This window comes from Macaca nemestrina, chromosome 7 (genome assembly GCF_043159975.1).
Source record: "Macaca nemestrina isolate mMacNem1 chromosome 7, mMacNem.hap1, whole genome shotgun sequence".
Taxonomy (NCBI): Eukaryota; Metazoa; Chordata; class Mammalia; order Primates; family Cercopithecidae; genus Macaca; species Macaca nemestrina.
This window is the reverse complement of record NC_092131.1, coordinates 45,371,800-45,390,790: the sequence shown is the minus strand read 5'-3', so window position 1 is coordinate 45,390,790 and position 18,991 is coordinate 45,371,800. Positions and strand designations below refer to the sequence as shown.

The window sequence follows — 18,991 nt, the reverse complement described above, 5'->3', positions numbered from 1 at the left end:
GAATGTGAAATAGTACAGTCACTTTAGAAAATAGTTTGGTATTTTCGTTAAAACTTAAACACACATCTACCAAAGTCCCAGTAATTTTCCTCCTACATATCTGCCCATGGAAAATGAAAGCATATAGCTACACAAGGTGTTATTTATAAAGCAAAAAAAAAAAAAAAATTAGAAATAATCTAAATGTCTATCAACTGGTAACTAGACAAAGCAGGTATAACTGTGTATTGAAATACTCAGCAATAAAAATGAACTACTGACACATTCAACAACATGGATTTACTTCCAAAACATGGTTTAAGTGAAAGAAGTTCAACACCAAAACCTGTGTATTGTATGATTCTATTTAAGTGAAAGTTCTGATAAAGGCAAATCTAAGGAAAGAGAAAGCACAAGAGGATTGCCTGAGGCTTGGGAGGGTAGCGAGGACTGACAATGGACATGAGGGACCAGTTTGGGGTAACAGAAACGTTCTAGAACTGGATCATGGTGATGGTTGCACACCTATATGAATTTACTAAACCTACAGTATTATATACTTAGAGTGAATAAATGTATGCTAGTTAAACTATAATAAAGTTATTAATTAAGAAGCGATAAAGTTTCACAATGAAAACTTCTCCAATGGATCTTACTGGGGTCAATGTACCAATACCAGACATAATCCATTTGTAAACAAAGTGTGGCTCACTGTCAGGACTAAGGGAAGCAATATTCCTAGAAATATCACCTAATTCCCAAAGAAATAAGAGTGGTGACTATCAAGTTAAGATGATTGCTTGCCTCGTAAGCTTATTTCATTTACATGAATGAGGTGTATGCATGTGTAATTATGTAGGAGCCATCACATTCAGTCAGATTTGCAATGATAGTGGTAATGGAAACCTAAACCTAAGCAGGATTCTCAATGAGTTTTTTCACTGACGTGCACAGGCAGGCCCACATCTCCGTCTCTAAGCACATACTCTCTTTCCAAAGGTTGTGTAATGAATGAGTCAGAGCTGTGTACACATAAGAGGGCAAGGCAGGGCAGGAATTCAGTTCAATTAAGTCACGGATCCTCCATTTAAAACTACTAATGAGCCCGCAGAAGACATTTTTACCAACATGTATTAGATTCCCCACAATTTAAGCGATAAAAAACTGGATACGATCAAAAGTAGGCTCATTTATAACTTGAGGGACACTTAAAAGGGTTATTTGATTGTTGAGCAGATTCTTCTTCCAAAATAAAAACTTGTCCGTGTTTTAAGTTACAAATTTCACGTGAAAGAAGCTAGTATCCCTATATAAATACTTAAATATCAAAACCTCAGTATCACATGAAAAAGACACAAATATTCTGTAAAGTCTATTCTGAACTGAAAGTTATGGCATTGGGCTGGGAATTTTTGCTTTGTCATGGAAGAATATGGTTCTGCTGTATCCGGACAGGCACAAAGGGACTGTGGGGTATAGAGATTACATACAGACTGAAAGGATGAGCATGGATCAGCTGTGCCCTCACCCCCAGCCTCTACTGTGGTGCTTTGAACTATTTCTAGGAATGTTCTCAGGAGTTACTTTCTGAATAAGCCAACTTCTGGCTGTGGCTGATTTTTGGGTCAAATCATTCACATAATGGTTTGTGTAATTTGAAAAGAGCAAGCAGCATGCCATATGCTCTAAATCAGGGAATCTCAACCTCAGCACTTTGGGCATTTGGGACTGGATAATACCTTCATTATGAGGGATGTTCTATTCATTGTAGGATGCTTTACAGCCTCACTTGTCTCTATCAACTAGATGCCAGAAGCACTGTTGCCCTAATTAGACAACCCAAAACACTCCCACAAATTGCCAATTATCCCCTAAGAGCAACATTGGCCCCAGTTGGGAACGACTGATCTACACGATCATTTCAAACTCTTTGGAGTAGTGAAAAGATTGTACAGAAACTTTGAAAAAGTATCATTTCCTTCACTGTTGAACTGTCCAGATAACTATAAATCTACTGATACCTTGAAAATGCAAAGTATCTTGAAAAGTGAAGACATTTGCTAAAAGCAAAGTATCATTATTTCACTTTTATTGCGTTAACAAAATCCACCATTAAGAATGGTGAAAGAGGGAAACACATTTGATCTAAGCATTCAAACTGGATTTAAAAAGAGATTCATTTTTACTACCTGGCTGATGCCTATCGAAGCCAGACTAATCACCTTTATTATGAAAATGTAGCAAAAGACAAAATCCAAAATTTATACACAGAGGATAACCACATTTGACCACAAAGCCTTACGATATACACAGATCCTCATTTAATTAAACCATCAAAGTTAGAACAGCCACGATGTGCAAATTTTTGATGAGCAGTATTAGTTGATGGACACTAAAATTCTCCTGAATAAAGTGAATTATCATTCTGTTCTAGTGGCCTCCTGTTCACCCCATCGGTGAGGGAGAAGTCCCCCATCCTAAATAATACAAGATGGCCAAACACCAAACCCTGGACAGATGAAATAGCAATTTGTTGGTCACATATACTCACAGCCCAGAGGAGAAGAACATCCCATACCGTGCAGGACCACACTGGGGTTTGGACTCAGAACAATCAAGGGTCATGGTGACGCACGCTTTGTAGTAACAAGGGGGTGTGATGACCCCTGGCTCCCACAGGAGAATGTGATTGGATTGTTTGAAGAAATTTGTTGAATGGCAAGAAAGTGAAAGCCTGTTAGGTTGCAGACTGGTGGAGTGCAGCTGCTCTGACTAATAGGGAAACTAGCCACATGGAAGCCTTCTTCACTGGGGGTCAAGAGCACACATCTGGCAAGAACAGGGGAACTCACGGTTAGCTTTTTAGGGCCCGGTGAGGCACAAAGATATCAAGGCATCACATGGAGTTGTAGGCCGTATAATACACATTCTCAGGGAGTTGGAAGTGTTTTAGGATGTCTTACTCATTTTGAATGTAAAGAGAATACCAAATGATAGATGTATCCTCCTGCATGACTTAGCTGTACTGAAGCTTTTCAAAACAGGAGTAAGTCTTAAAGAAACAGACTTGAACTACTCCAAGCATTCTTTCAAGACTTTTAATAGTAGTAGCTATACTGGGTATAGTGCACACTTCTAAGACTGCAGGGAGCTATTAAAAAAAGAAGGAATACAGCCTTTTTCCTTTTTTTTTTTTTTTTTTAAGAGAGTTTCGCTCTTGTTACCCAGGCTGGAGTGCAATGGCGCAATCTCGGCTCACTGCAACCTCGGCCTCCTGGGTTCAAGTGATTCTCCTGCCTCAGCCTCCCGAGTAGCTGGGATTATAGGCACCCGCCACCAGGCCCAGCTAATTTTTGTATTTTTAGTACAGACAGGGTTTTGCCATGCTGGCCAGTCTGGTCTCGAACTCCCGACCTCAGGTGATCCACCCACCTCACCCTCCCGAAGTGCTGGGACTATAGGCATGAGCCACTGCACCTGGCCACAGCCCTTTTCTTTAAGTAGCTCATGTATACATGACCATAGTGTCCTGCACAGATCAATGCTCCTGTGGGACTTTTCCACATAGGTCATCATGCAAAGGAGAAACTAAGTGGATGCCATGAATTGTAATATTCCATATCTGTAAACAGAACATATGTGAAGGGAGACCCTAGCATTTTTCCTATTTTAGGAACTTCAGCACAAGGGTAAACCCTGGAATTCTGTAATTAGAGGAAAAATCCTCCAAAAAATAATTTTAACATTTATTTTATTTCTATAGGTCCTGATGTAAAAACCAAGCACCTAATGCAGGTCTGAGAGTCACTCTGAGGCAAATAAGATCTGAGAGTCAGAGACCTGAGTTTGAAAACATTTTCTGATACTTTCTAGCTATGTGAGGTTACAAGGGATTGTTTATCACCCAGAGCCTATGGGCTTATTTCTCTAATGAGGTTGTTAGAAGCATTATATGTGAAGGTGTCTGAGACCGAAAAATAGTAGATATTTCTACTTATCCAAACATCCGTATACAACATGCAAAATTGTAAGAATCTTGGTTTTATATCAAAGTCAATTCAATAAAACGACAAAAACACACAAGATGCAGCTCTGTAAAAGGTACAGACATCTTTCCAAAGCGTAGAAGGGAGGGAGGTTAAATGAAGGTGTTGGTGTTAAACATGGTTCCTGTGTCTTGTTAGGTACAAACATTTTAATTTGTCAACTCCAGCATTATGCCCTCACTGCATCTAAATGGGTCCGAGTCCTAATTTAACTAAACCTCTAGTGGCCTCTCTACATCTTTAGTATGAACTTTGGGAACTGATCTTATAGCTCTGAATCTTAAATCTGGAAGAACTCTGAAACAGCATCAAATGCCTACTATGCGTAACAGAGATCTTATATAATATTGACAACTAAGTGTGAAAGTGAAAACGACGAATAGTACTGCTAGTTTACAGAATATCAGATTTGTAAAACTGGGACTATATGTTCATGTAGCCTATATGTTAATAGGTTCTTTACATACGTATTTCCTGAAGTGTGGAAGTAGAGGAGAGGATATTATAGGGTTTGTGTTTGCCCTTATAGTTGATGGGGAGGTGAAAGGACTCCAGCTGTTGTGTCTCAACGAACTTTGAACTTGTCCAATTTTCTCTGTATGTAATTGAGAAAATCTTGGAACTTCACTAGGAGCTGTGTGTGAATATATGTTATTACTATTTATGGCTCTTTCTCAATAAGTTCTGGAATCTACCTTGACTACTAGGAAAATCAATGGCGAATAGAGAGAACCTCAAGCTTTGTAGAGCCCGTTATATTTTTCAAAGTATTTTCATTGCTATTATCTCATTTAATCTGATCCCAACCTACTATAGGCTATACAAGGAACAACACTAGCAGAGGAAAGGAAGAGAAGAGAGGCTCCTGGTAACTGCACTAGCACAGAAGTTTCTTATTTGCTGCTGATGTCTTGAAAGGCGAAAACCCCTCCCTGCCCTCGTTCCACTCAGCCTCTTCCTTTCAACGCGTTCAATGGCAATTGTTGGAAATCTTGCTTTCATCCTCCCTTTTCTCCTCCGGCAGGCAGGGAGCCACAGAGCCATCAGCTTAAGGTTGCCTGCAGTGTTCCTTCTCCTCTCCCTACTTATAGCAGAATGGAAAACTACAGGGAATGAGAGACAGTGTATGCATGCAGCAGCGAAAGCGCCAGACCTCTGAAAATCTGCTCCCTGCTCTCCTTACCTGAGTTGTAAAGATTTAGGGGAAGGGTATTAAGAATGGAGAATACGGAAATTTAAAGAAAGAATGAGAGAGCTGAAATTCTCCCCTGTCTCTAAAAGCAGGTATTATTCTTCCTGACACTCCTGCCGGTGAATGGATTCCATAGTTCAAAGGCCATTAACATGAAGAATTTCAACAGAATCTTGCTGTTTGTCTTTGAACAGGATATTCACAGTTGCGGAAGACAACGCTAAAGTCCACTCTGCAGCTGAATTTGGTCAGTGTGGAGTGCCTAGAACAGGATCATACATGGGAGGACTGTTTGTTGATGGGTTGAATAACTACAGGTGACAAGTTGCTAGCACTTTTCCATCAGCCACTGATGGTATTGAACACTGTTATTTATAAACTGTGAGCACAGATATGTATTTTTTTCTTTTCATGGGAATAGTCCCAGAGAATTTTAAGAAACAAGGAAGATGTCATCCCCAAACACACACACCCACACCCACACCCCCCACACACACGCACATGCACACTTCAAGACTTAAGCTAAGGTTGGGTGCCAGAGGACAGTAGAATCAGATGAGATGGAAAGTTGTGTTTGATGCACCGATATGCACCCACAGGAAGCAGGAAGAGTGATCTGGGGTGCCAGCATCCAACCAGTCTTTATTCAGTCTTCTTGAACTCTGACCCAACTGTGTATCCTTAACCAGATACAACAAATAACCTGTCTAGTTCTGATTCTAAAACTCAGGTGGACAGAGAGTATCGTGAGTGTAGAACGTTAAATTACAATCTTCAATATCAAAGGGAGAGAGTACAGCTTTTATGAGATATCAGTTGTTTTTTAAGAAAACTGGAATAAAGGACACACACCTTTACATAAATGATATAGTTGAACACATAACTATCCTTTCTGCAATATTCAGAGTGAGACTAGAAACACTTTCAGTAGCATTAAAGAGTGTGTGTTTGTGTGTGTGTATGTGTTACACTGAAAACCCAGATGGCATGTGATATAGTGTAAGAAACATTGGACTTGGAGTCAAGGCAACTGAATTTTAATCCCAATTCCTCCCAAATCCCAACTTTAATTTCCAAAGTTGTCACTATACATACAACTTTGGAGAATTGCCTACCCTTTCCATTGGTTTCTTCACTTCTCAAAGTAGGCAAGGTGCTAATTCATCCCCAATGCCCCTTCTGGCTATATAAGGTTAGTTCTGCATCACTCACCTTGGGCACATCTTTATTTAATCAAATTAAAGCATGTTGCGCTGATTTTCCTAGATTAAACAGAATGTACCCAACTTGATATAGGAAAACTTGGTGTTTTCAACAATCTTACAGGAAGCAAAAGCCTCCTAGCTGGGTGGGAATAGAAGAAGCTAACAAGTTTGAAGGTTGGAAGGTTAAAGCATGTTCTATTGTTTATCCCATTCCCTGAAGAAAACATCCTATGGGACAAAAACTTCTCATTCTGCTCTTAATGGTATTGGCACTTGAGTATTTCCTCACACATCTACAATATGTATTATCATGTTTTGAATTTTTTTTTTTTTGAGATGGAGTTTTCTCTTTGTTGCCCAGGCTAGAGTGCAATGGCATGATCTTGGCTCACTGCAACCTCCAACTCTTGGGTTCAAGTGATTCTCCTGCCTCAGCCTCCCTAGTAGCTGGGATTACAAGTGCCCACCACCACTCCCAGCTAATGTTTGTATTTTTAGTAGAGACAGGGTTTCACCATGTTGGCCAGGCTGGTCTGGAACTCCTGACCTTAGGTGATCCACCCGCCTTGGCCTTCCCAAGGGCTGGGATTATAGGTGTGAGCTACCATGCCCAGCCAAAAATTGGTATCTTTCTTAATTGAGTTATTACCACGGAACTTACAAGGAAAGATTGCAATTTATTGTTGACTGTGTGTGTGTGTGTGTGTGTGTGTGTGCATGTGTAAAGAAAGAAGAAAAAAAGAGGAGCAAAATCACAAGAAGTGGAGAAAGCATTAATTACTGTTCATCTATGTAGAAAGTTTCACTTCACTTTGACAATTCATTTTATCTGTGATCATCATATCCTTGATTCCCATATAATTGAAAGCTAACTCTAGAATCCTCTACTTATATTCTAATATAGCCATAGCAAACACGAAGCTTTATTTGGTTGTTTTGTAATCAAAATGTAATTTTATGTAGCCATAGGTATGAATAATTTTTCAGTGATACACCAAAAAGTGTTCCTTAAACTTGTCTTTTAGTTAGAAGAAAAATCTGCAGTTCTCATGTTGCAGACATGTTACATATTCAGCTCTTGTTTTTTAATAGGAATTTGGCAAAGCCATTTATAATTTTTTTCAAAAATGAGAAAAAGTAAACTTTTATTCCATGTACATTCTGCCCTTTAAGCCTCTAAATTTCACTGCTTGGAATAAACTCATAATGTTATGATATATTAATAGAATTTTAGAAACATTATTAGAGAAACTTTTTAAAATCCCGTTTTAAAATAAGGATTTCTCCAAATTCCTATTCAGATCTGCTCATTATCTCTATCTTTCATGGTACAGAGAAATATTCTAATTCAACCAAATTTACTCCTGGAGCTTAAACTTTTTAATTTCTGATATAATACTACTTTAATTTTATCATTTATGCCTTAACGATACAATTTATCAGAGGAAAAATATTATGAAAGTTTAAGATAACACTGGAATTCTAATATATCAAAAGACTGTTTCCTCTAAACCTGTTGCTTTGTGCTTTACTATTGGGGAGCTTTTCACTTACTTAACTAAATTCAAAATAGCAATTTCCAACAAAGACCCAATTCAAATAAATTCCATAAAATGCACATTTTATTCTGTATCATGAAAAAATATCCACATTTAAATAAAGTGTGAAAAAAAGCAAAGTTAGCCCTCCCTGATGAAATACAGTTTATTGTGCTGAAACCCAGAATTCTTTTGGGCTAAAAGCTTCCACCTGCCAATTCACTTTTCAAAATGACCATTTCTTGAGAACAAACGTTAAATAAAGTGATAATCACCACAAACTTCCCAGAAGCAGTTGAATTTTGATCACAATTATTTCATAATTGACCCTAAAGTCACAAAGTTAAGATATTTTCAAACATTCTGTCAGCGATCAGGTGATAGGTCAACAGTACATACAAAATTTCTATATTATACATTGCAGTATCTTTGTTTAAGTAGAAAAAAGGATCTGCTTAGCATGAATCAGATTTTGAAAAGAGCCAACAAGTACTGCTTAGCATAATGGTATTAAAAACATCCCACATGAAATTTTTGCATTGTCTCCTTTGTTAATGCATGAATTAATTATTTCCGGTGAATTTAACCCTTAAAGGCAGAGGCATTTTTTATACCCCCAGAATCTCACCAATATGGTTGCAGTGACAAAAACATTTAAGAAGTTGCAAAATTAATTCCCATAGTAACATTAGTGTTATAGTAGAATTTACATTGTAGTATACAAAATGCCACAACTAGTGTAAACAAAGTCACTAAAACATAGAATAAAAAGAACTGTATAATTTTCAATATATCATGAATCTGCACATTTTGTGTTGTTTGAGTACCAAGCACTTCTAAAAGTCATTGCTCTTTCAACAAACTACAATGGATGTTTTAGGGTAAAAAAATGGTTCTAAACTGGTTTCCGCTTTTCATAACAATCACTTAAGAAATCTGTTCCTAATATGAAATGCATATTCCCTCTTGCTTTATTAACTGTGAACAGGTTATAAGGTGGAAGGCGACTGCTTGATGGAAGATGCTGGTGCAGTCAACCCTAAGGAGATGTAAACTATACTTATTCCCTCTCTGATAAAGGGTCATAAGAAGAGCAATGTGAAAACATCCCCGCAGAGGTCAAAAAAGGAATCCTGACCACTGTTTTTTCTAAAAATGAAATAGGCTAATCTTGATTTTAAATAAAAGTGCATTTGGATTTTGTGTAAGTTGACAGTTCATGGCTGTGACATAATATACCAATATTAAATACTTAGGACTATCAAACACCGTAACATGGAATTAAAAATGAATCTTTGCTGTGATTTTGCATAGTTTACTAGCTACGTATTCTTCCTGTTTGCAGTCTTGGTCTCATCAGGAACCTTTCCCGCTATAATTTGATTGAAAAAGTTGAGGAGCAAATGAGGGGTCCATGACAACAATGGTTCTAGGAACAACAATAATCTTTATGTTGCTTTTTGCCAAAGTCCAATTTCTCTAACTCAATGGAGAGTCTGACCATAGAGGGAAGTGGTTACATTTTATATTATGAAATATGATTTAGCACAGAATGGGGATAAAATTACTTAAATTAGTTATTATGGATACTCAGTCTAGTTTATTGAAGCATCAATGTGAATATTTTGGCTTTGAATGCTTTGGTCATTCAACAATCAGTGATTCTGCATGAATGAGAGAGAGTGATCAGATCTTTTTGTTTTCCCCCCATCAAAATGCAGCCCAACCAGTCAAGTGCTTAGGGAACTGGGTTTGTAGGCCAGAACCAGAGGTTCTAAACTCACTGGTTGGTGGGAGAGCACTTATTTGTAAAGAAGGCCCCAACTTTTGACAAGCTTTCAAACTGCTTCCAAAGGTTTTGTTAAAACCTTAATGACACTGTGTCATCTTAAAAACAAATAAACAAAAGCTATTTAAAAGGCACCACACACAGAAAACTCATTAAAAGGAAGCAACTGCTATCCCTTCCCCACTCTCCCTTTTCCTCAGTTATAACTCTGGCCATAAGCTGCACTTTTTGGTTTACTGTTCTTTGACCAAGTGCCTTTACAGGTAGTACAAGTCATGACTTCATTTAAATAATCATGCAGTGATAATGTAAAAGCCAGGATGGAAGTGAGCTGACTATAAAAAGCTTTGGATAGTGTCAGTGGGGTCCTTCACAGTTATTATTTTAAAAGTAGGATTATTCCTTTCTATGATTACCTCTGGCTCAGTTATTAGCCAAGTGAAAACAAGATGGTTTGGGCTGAAGATTCCAGCATGCAGTGTTGTAATATCTTGGTTTTTTCTCCTTTTCTCAAGACACTTGCTTTCAAAATCTCAAAGTGTAGAATAAATAAATCACATTCAGAAAATTAACATTTTTTCATTAGAGAAAATTATTGAAACTCTCTGAAGTAAATACACATACTAGGAACTCATTAATTTTGGATATAAGGATAAAAGTTGCCATTCTAAACAGAGATAGTTAATTTGGATAATGCATTTAAGGGTGGCTTGGCCAAGAAGCCAACATCAGTGCAATCAATAAAAATATCTGAATAATCTACTTAAAACCCAATGAGTCAAAAAATAAATTTTAAAAATAAATTCCAGAGTCTCATCCAAATCCCACTATTAAAAATAAAAAGAAATTATAGAAAAAATCCTGAATGACTCTTGCTTTCCTTAATTATTATGCATTATCTCTTTAGGTTAAAATTCAACTGGAAATGTTGATACCAGTGACTGTATGTGAAACATGCTTCTTATTTATAACTACATTTGACAGTTTACTTTGGCTGATGTCTTTCAACTGTTGGGAGAAGTAAATGAAAATTCCACTGTTAGGACAGGGCACCTTTTGCTTAAGACAGTATGATTTCAACCTCTGTCATTGACTCTGACCTACCAAGAAAAAACAAACATTTACATTCACATTATAGAGTGCAAATTTTAAGAATTATTTTAAGAAATCTTTCAAAGTTTGTGTCTGGAAAAACTTAGACCAGATGGCTGAAGTAGATAGTTCTTGTAACGTCAGTATTCTACAAAATAAAGTTTTCTCCCTAAGGTCTGACTGCATGTGTTAGAAACTCAACTTTACCATGTAACAGGTATGCTATCCCGGACAAGTTCCTTAACTTATACCTTCATGGGGTTGTTGCAAGAATTAAATTTGATAACCCAAATAAAATGCTTATCATAGTGAACACTTGGTAAATATAAGCTTAGTTAACTTATTTAACTTCTAAGTCTAAGAGTAAAGAAGCAGATAGATTCTACTCAGTCTTTTCTCAACCCTCGCCTTCATCATCTTCCTAGTTCCCAGTCCAAATCCTCAGTGGCCCTGACCCTCATAAAGAATGCAAACACATGGGTCTTATCCTAAACATGAAGTGATAGAAAATCTCAAGTCAGAATACAGACCAAAACTTATAATACATAGCACATAGTTGAGAATTTTGTTATAAGAATGTCTGCCCATGTGAAATCATGTATCTTGAACAGTTCATGATTATTTTAATATAAAAAGTTGAAGGATGAACTACTCTAGTTTTTATTTGTATAAATTTAAGGGTTACACATTTAGTTTTGTCACATAGATATATTGATGAACTACTCTATACCTTGGCCACTTATCAATATGCATACTTTTTTTCACAAAATTGAGAATGTCCGCCAAGCAGTATGATTAAGTAGAATTAAGAAAAATCTTAAAATTTACCTATCTTTCTCTTCTTTCTCTCTTCCATCAACGGAGCTTCATTCTCTCCACGTTTATTTGATTCGTAGTTCTAAATTCCCAGAGAAGTATCAAGTTTTATGCTGACCTGCCACTAATAATTATTTAGCAAACTATGCCTCCCTCCATCAACCTCTGACCAGATAAATCTCTTCTAAAACCTAAAAGAATATTTAGATAAAAATCACATCACCATCAATCCCTGAAATCTCTTCTAAAATCTAGAAGAATATTTTGATAGAGAGTACATCATGGATACTCTTCTATGAAAGAATGAAAATGTGATCATTTGTCATAATGTAATTTTCACCTGCAAGAAAGATAATTTTTGCATTACCTAATAGTGCGTTGATATAAGAAGGCAACAGCTGTTATCTTTGTTTTCTTATTTATTGCCGGGGGAGTGGTAGCATTTGGTACACCAGAAAAGGTTAACTTGCCCATAATTACACTTTTAGTTTGTGGTAAAGCTAAATTCAGAATCCAAGACAAAGCTCAGATACTAATCTTAAGGTGTTTTCCAAAAGATTGTTTTTGTCTTTTCCCCCTTTCCATTAAGACAAGAAGAGAAATACTTTTACACCTAATAGAAAAAATTATAGCACAACATTCACATGACTATAAAATATTCATATTTGAAAGTTATCCATGTATGATATGCACATTCTAGATAAATGTTCTCATTACCTACATGAAATTTTGGAAAACAAACTCTGAGAAAATTGCATAAACGATGAAAATTATACAAGACAGTGGAATTCATTAGGAATATGATGAATAATTTCACAAATATCTGCCACTGCACACTTCAAAACAGTCACTGCTCTGAAGGCTAATATTAAAAAAAAATTCCAAATGACTTTAATTATTTAAAATAAGACATCAAATGGACCAGATCTCAGAGGGTGAACAAAATCTCCTTAAACAGAAGGGAAAATGTGATTTTCATCTGGGCTCCAATAAGGTTAATTTTGATAACGGTACTTCAGTTAACAGTCACAACTAATTTTCCTATTAAAGTGTTGAGTACAATAGAAGTACACATTTCTTCTAGAGCAATTTCAAACCCCAAATTTTCCATTTTTTCTTTGATATGCATAAAGTTGTTTGTAAAAAAATACTTAGGACATTTTTGGCCCTATACTTAATGCGAGATGCAACTAGCGTCATAAAAATTTTCCATTTTAACAATGAAGCATGGGCCTGTATTCAACCACTTCATTCATTTCAACCACTGTGCCTGAACCATTTTCAGTACCATTCATGTAGCTTTGGTATTGTCATCTGGCTTTTGTGTGCCCATTTGCCTTTTATCATAATCTCTTCCATCTGCTAGATCACATTTAGTGCAACAATATCCTGATGCAGACTGATAAAACTTGCCATTATGATACATCACTCACATTTCCATTCTAATTTGACTTTTGCTATTATGTTACAACCACCTGTCGAGGATACAGCATCTGATCTTACCTATTAATAACATCATAGAAAAATATTGAAGGTGCGTAAATTGCTTTGGAAAATGTTTGGATTTCAAATACATATCCATTTACTCCTATTAATACATTATTTAGAAATATAATATTAAAAATTTTATTCTGGATGCACCAAGAGCATCTATACAGTGTAGGAATAAAACATGCAGTTATCTGGTCCCCAAAAGAGCATCTACTGTCTATGTGCTAGCTGAGGCAACACAGAACATGATTGTATCATTATTGCATGTATTAAAGCAAGTGTTCACCCTTCATTCAAATCTGAGTAAATTCAACTGCTAAGATTTGTGGAATCTGGGAACCTAAAAGACTACTCTATATACAATGTTTGCTGAAAACACGCATTCCTGCTGAAAACAGCGGGGTGCATTCAGCACCTCTTCATATCATGCACACAGAGAACAGAGATGGCTGAAAAAACTCTATGATAACTGCGCCATAAATAAACAATTGATACTTTCCCTCCTTCTTGAAAACTCGGAGTAATTCAAAACCATTATGTTTCTCACATATATGAACAATAATATTGTAGGTCAATTAGGTGAAATTCTATGTCAATGTCAGAACACGGTAAATATTTGCACCACTAATATGCAAAGGCATGAATTAGAACTTCAAATCATCATGTTGTTCACAGTCATTCTTTTACAGTTTTATACCAACAGTTATTTTTGAAGCACTGGCTAAAGTTAAACTAACAACTTCCGTACTCAGATTTTTATTTTAACCACACATTCACCTTTAAAAGCTTAAGCCAAACTTGACTTAAACAGATAGAAAAACATCCTGAAATTCAATAAATGTCAGAGGTCAAGAAAAAGGCATCATCCTCACCATGAAAGCAACAAAATTCCAATTTCAAGGCTGATTCCTTACTCCATAATTATTTCATTTTCTTGTGTTTGTGGTAGGTAGATATTGTAGCATTACATGGAGACGTGCTCCCCTGAAAACTTCCATTATGGCTAATGGAAGTTATGTGCACAAAGAAAGGAAAACGGAGCCCACGGCACATAACGTATGTTTTGAGACTCCTAAAGAGGCACATCTTGTGGGCATGTGAAGTTCAGTAGAAATTCTAAAATAGCAACAGTTTTTATAAATCACTGTTTTGCACTTCTCAAGTCTGAATGTGATAACGTGTCTTTCAGTTCTAGTGGCTTTGGTTGGGGATACTGGGAGATAGAAAAGCTCATACAAATAGGTATAATAGACCAAAATATCTCCTTCGATTTTGCCATCATTTTTGCATATTGTTAACATATATGTATAGAAGATCCAGTAATATATAAATTACTCACACATATTTTCAACTTCATGCAAACACTAACTCCCCTGCTCCCCATATTAAATGCTGTGCATGCGCTGACTGAAAAGTATGCTTCCCTGAACAACTTCCTAAAATATAGTTTAGTCAAAAGAAGTAAGTTCTCCTGGGTTCTTACAAGTGAATGTGTATTTTATTCTCAATCCATATCATTTAAGGGACTAGCTATATACAGGACTACTCTTTGTGACTTTTTAAAAAAAAACTTGACAATAGGCACTTTCTACAAAGAGGATTTGAATTCAAAAGACTAAAATTCAGTCTCTAGTATCCCCCTTTCATAAATGGATCTGCCTGAGCCACAATAGTTTATTGAATCAACTTAGCAGAAGTCCAGCAGTAGAACTGTGTGCAAAAAGCTTTTAAAAATTATAAACAGAATAAAATGATAGAAAAGCAGTTATCTGAGTCGAGCAACTTAATGTCTACTTCTTGGTTTGTTTGTTTGTTTGTTTTGCCACATTTCATGTGTTATCACTACAAACACTAAGATTCATGTGTCAACAATCCGCACCAGTGTTTCATTCTTTCTAAGTTACAGACATGCCACAAAAATTTATCTGTTTACACTCTTTTTTATTTTATATCATAATAGTATTTTGATATGATTACTTAAATGCTTTTTTTTTTGTATGTTTCTCTGCTAAGAAGCCTTTCAACGTCACTCTTGAACATGTTTTGGAAATACAAATTTAGAGCATTCATAAGCTTTGGAAATTCAGCATCTCTTACGCGAATTGTCAAAAGGCCTTATACCCTGTGGTGCAGTGTTTCTATAATAACGTACACTATATTAATAGTTTAGTATTTATGGTGTCGATAATGTCAGCCTACAAGATGGCAGCTGTTCTCCAAGAAGGAGGGAGTAGGGATTTCCTTACATAAGAGCTAATGATTACTATCTAAGTATAATGTTAAAAAAGGAGAGGTATAGTTGATCAAAAATGTAATTCATGCACAAAACCCATAGCAATAAGTTTTCAATACCCCACACTGTTATCTGACTTAGCAACAAAACAGTCATTTAAATGGAGCAAACACCGCCTGTAGGGGAAAAGAACCTAACACTAAGTTACAGAAAAATCCTAGGGAAAGAGATCATAACATGGTACTAATAGTTGAAAAGACTGAACTCTTCCTTGGCATTAATCTATAATTTTAACTTAACAGAACAGTGAGAAAATGATAGCACGATATACATACTCAGCCTGAGATCAAATTTGTCATGGCAACATTGGCAGGTTGGACCCTGATTCTTCAAATATTACATTGCCTTGGGTAACAAAAATCATACTCTTTTATTATAGAATAGAGATTATAAATAAATGTAAATTGTGCATGCAGTCAACTGCATAATATACAAGCAATATCTATGTTTTTAATCATCATCTTCTTTGGCAGGCCAGAATCCAGCTGGACATGCAATATTTACATATCAAAATCCATGTGTGGTCATCATCTTGAAAGCAAGTGAAAATATATATATGTATATACTGTATATACACACATATGTATATACTGTTTTAATATATTAACAAATATATATGTATATATATTAAAAGTGGATTTCATCTTTGTCAGATTCAGGTGATTCAGGCCTTGAAACACTAAAAATATCCTGACATGGTATCTGGGGAGGTACTTGGAGTGGCATTTGGGATTTGGGAGACGAGGCCTGGGGTATGCTTTTCTCTGACAGTATTTTTAAAATTTCTGCCACCTGCTTTTCTAGGGCAGTCATTCTGCAGCTGAGCAGCTGGATGTCCTCTTTGAGTTCGTGTTTGACTTCCTGCAGTGTGGTCTGTAAGGCCTGCTCCGGGATGGGATAAAACGGGTGCTTGGCATCAGCCTGGATGGGACTGTGCTCCAGCGGACTTCGGGCCTCCCCAGCCTTATCCAAACGAAGGTCACTTTTTGTAATTCCACTGTCACAAGAATCTGTTTTCCGTAGTGGGTTTTTGGTCACACTGTTCTCTGAATCACTGCTCTTGGGATCCTCAGACAATAGCCCCATTGACTCAGCTTTAGTGACATTATTCCAGTCTTCCTTTTTCTCCTCATGGGCTCCCATATTATTCTTGAGTCGCAGCCACCCTTTTCCATTTCCATTCTTCATTCTTATTGGGCTGTTGACTTTGAGACATTTTTGGTCAGCACCGCCGTTGGGCTTGAGTTCCATGGCATCGCGGTTGTTCTGCTTAAGGGATTCGCTGGTTTTCACGTAGGCCAGAGATGTCTGAATGGGAGTAATTTGTGACACAGTCACCACACTGGTGCCAGTGATGGAGGCTCCATTCTGTAAGGAGCGGCTCTCTACCTGGAGTTGGTTCCTCTCGGGGTCACCCTGTGTTGAGCCCTGATTCCGCAGCTCCTTCTGCTGCTTGAACTTCTGGAAGAGCTTTCTGACCGGGTGGTCCACAGGGATGCTGAGGGTCACCTCATTCTTCTGCCGGAGGCGCTCCTCCTCCTCTTTCTTCACATCACTGATCTTACGAAAGATGATCTGTGGAACGGGAGAGACAGTCAGAGCCTGATTATAAAAGCAGATGGATTAACAGTTGTGTGACACTATGCTGTATGTGCTTTGTGTTACAAAGAAAACCCTTCAACATTCAATAAGATTATTTCTGAAGAAAAAAATCCGAATGCCATTTATGGAATTGCATTTATGAAATTTATGGATGCAATATGCCTTAAATCCAACACGGAAATGTTGGCTACTTACTTACTTAGTTCTAGTCCCCTACATATCAGAGGGAGAATTACTCAAGAGACAACTGAGTAGAGGTACTTTGCTTCTAGTTTATGTTCCCATTATATTACTGTTTAGTAGGAAATACACAAACACATACACACACACATATATATATATTTGTATGTATATATATGTATACATATATAAGGAAATACATATTTATCCCTTAAATTTCTCTGTAATGAATTGCTACTTTTGTATGATTTTCCGATTTTCCTTATTGTGTAGAAATAAGATTCAAAACCATTTTTAACATTATCCTCTGTTTCAGTATCAGATAGTAAGAATTCCAGGCTATAAATGTACTGAAACGTTAAGACAGTTTAGCAAATGGCACCCGGGGTGGGTGAGGGGAGAATTTAAATTTATTTATGTGACCCTAGAAGGCAGAACTAGAATTTGTGAGAAAACATTTCTAGGAGGCAACACCAGCTCAGCACAGAGACTTCATTGCAAACTGCTGTCTATCGAACAAACTGCCTCGAAAATTCATGATCATTCTAGCACCAAAAGGTTAAAACAGAAAGTATGTTTTTCATGTGACATGTTCACTGGGTTGGAGGTTGAACTCTTCAATTTCCAAGATTCTTTAAATTTTAAACATAAAACTAAATACATAGTACAGGTGAGGGGTTAGATATCCATAAATAAATGAGCATCATTTTATTTAAAATGTACTTTGAAGATAATAATGGGAAGAACTTACGACAACCCCATCAAAAGAAATAAAAAAAATGTTGGCTATATAAGAAATTGCCACATATATTATCAGAGTTGGAAGTAAAGTTAATGTGTGAGATTTTTGCTCAGAGTCCTGAAAAGCAAAGTACCTGCAGGTGAAGGCTGTAAGGAAAATTTTTAAAAAAAGAATTATATAAGATAAGGCACTTTCAGAATCAGACAATTTTATTACTCAAGGAAAATTACTTACCTTGATCACCCTCCATAAGTTGTTGGCTAGAGTAGAAACACATGTGAAGCATGCATTCTCTAACCCATAACAGACACTCAACATACATTGGTTCTCTCTCCTTGAACTCTCATAAAATACTCCTATCTGAAACCATTTACTATTCTTTGAATATTCAGCAGCTGCCTGGAGTAACATATAATCATTGATTTTACACCAAAAACTGATACTATTGATGGTCACCGTTAACAGAAAAGTCAGAAAGGTAGGAATTCCCCTTCCAGGTAAGAGGGCATTTTCTAAAATGAGATTGATGCACTAAATTCAGCTTATCAAGTGGTAATAATTTGTATTTTAAAATAAATTCAGTAACTGTAAAGGCCAATATTTTTCTTCTTGTTAGTGGCACATGAAATTGGGTCTTTTAAAAATATGTAATAATAATCTCAAATTCTGATATCAAAGCTCCAGCAGTTTAATTAGAAGTCTTTCAAAGGGCTGACACATTTCTTATGCTTCCCAAGTAAACATAGGTTGTACTAAGTCTTCAAGATACGAACATTCTTTAGAACCAGACAGACCCAGACACAGAAACACAGATACTATTTTCCTATTTCAGCCCCTTTTTGAAAAAGTACTCACTTTGATTCTATGGGTGGACATGAGAGGCTTAACATGAATAATTTTCCACATCCCCCTTCCCATTCACCACTGGCCCTTTTTACTTTTTTAAGGTGGTTGTTTAGCCTAGGATAGACATAGTGTTGGTTCGATGTGGTAACTGAGAGCAGCCTTCACATTTGGGAAAAGGGA

General features: G+C 36.6%; 1 protein-coding gene across 1 annotated transcript in view; it reads right to left on the bottom strand.

Moving 5' to 3' along the window:
* Positions 1-8,026: 8,026 nt before the first annotated feature.
* LOC105473677 (potassium voltage-gated channel subfamily H member 5) overlaps positions 8,027-18,991 on the bottom strand; it is a 345,797-nt gene continuing 334,832 nt past the window's right edge. Inside the window, exon 11 of the mRNA XM_011727592.3 lies at positions 8,027-17,016. Coding sequence (XP_011725894.1) covers positions 16,069-17,016 — 948 coding nt within the window. The 3' untranslated portion in view covers positions 8,027-16,068. The remainder of the gene's footprint in view (positions 17,017-18,991) is intronic.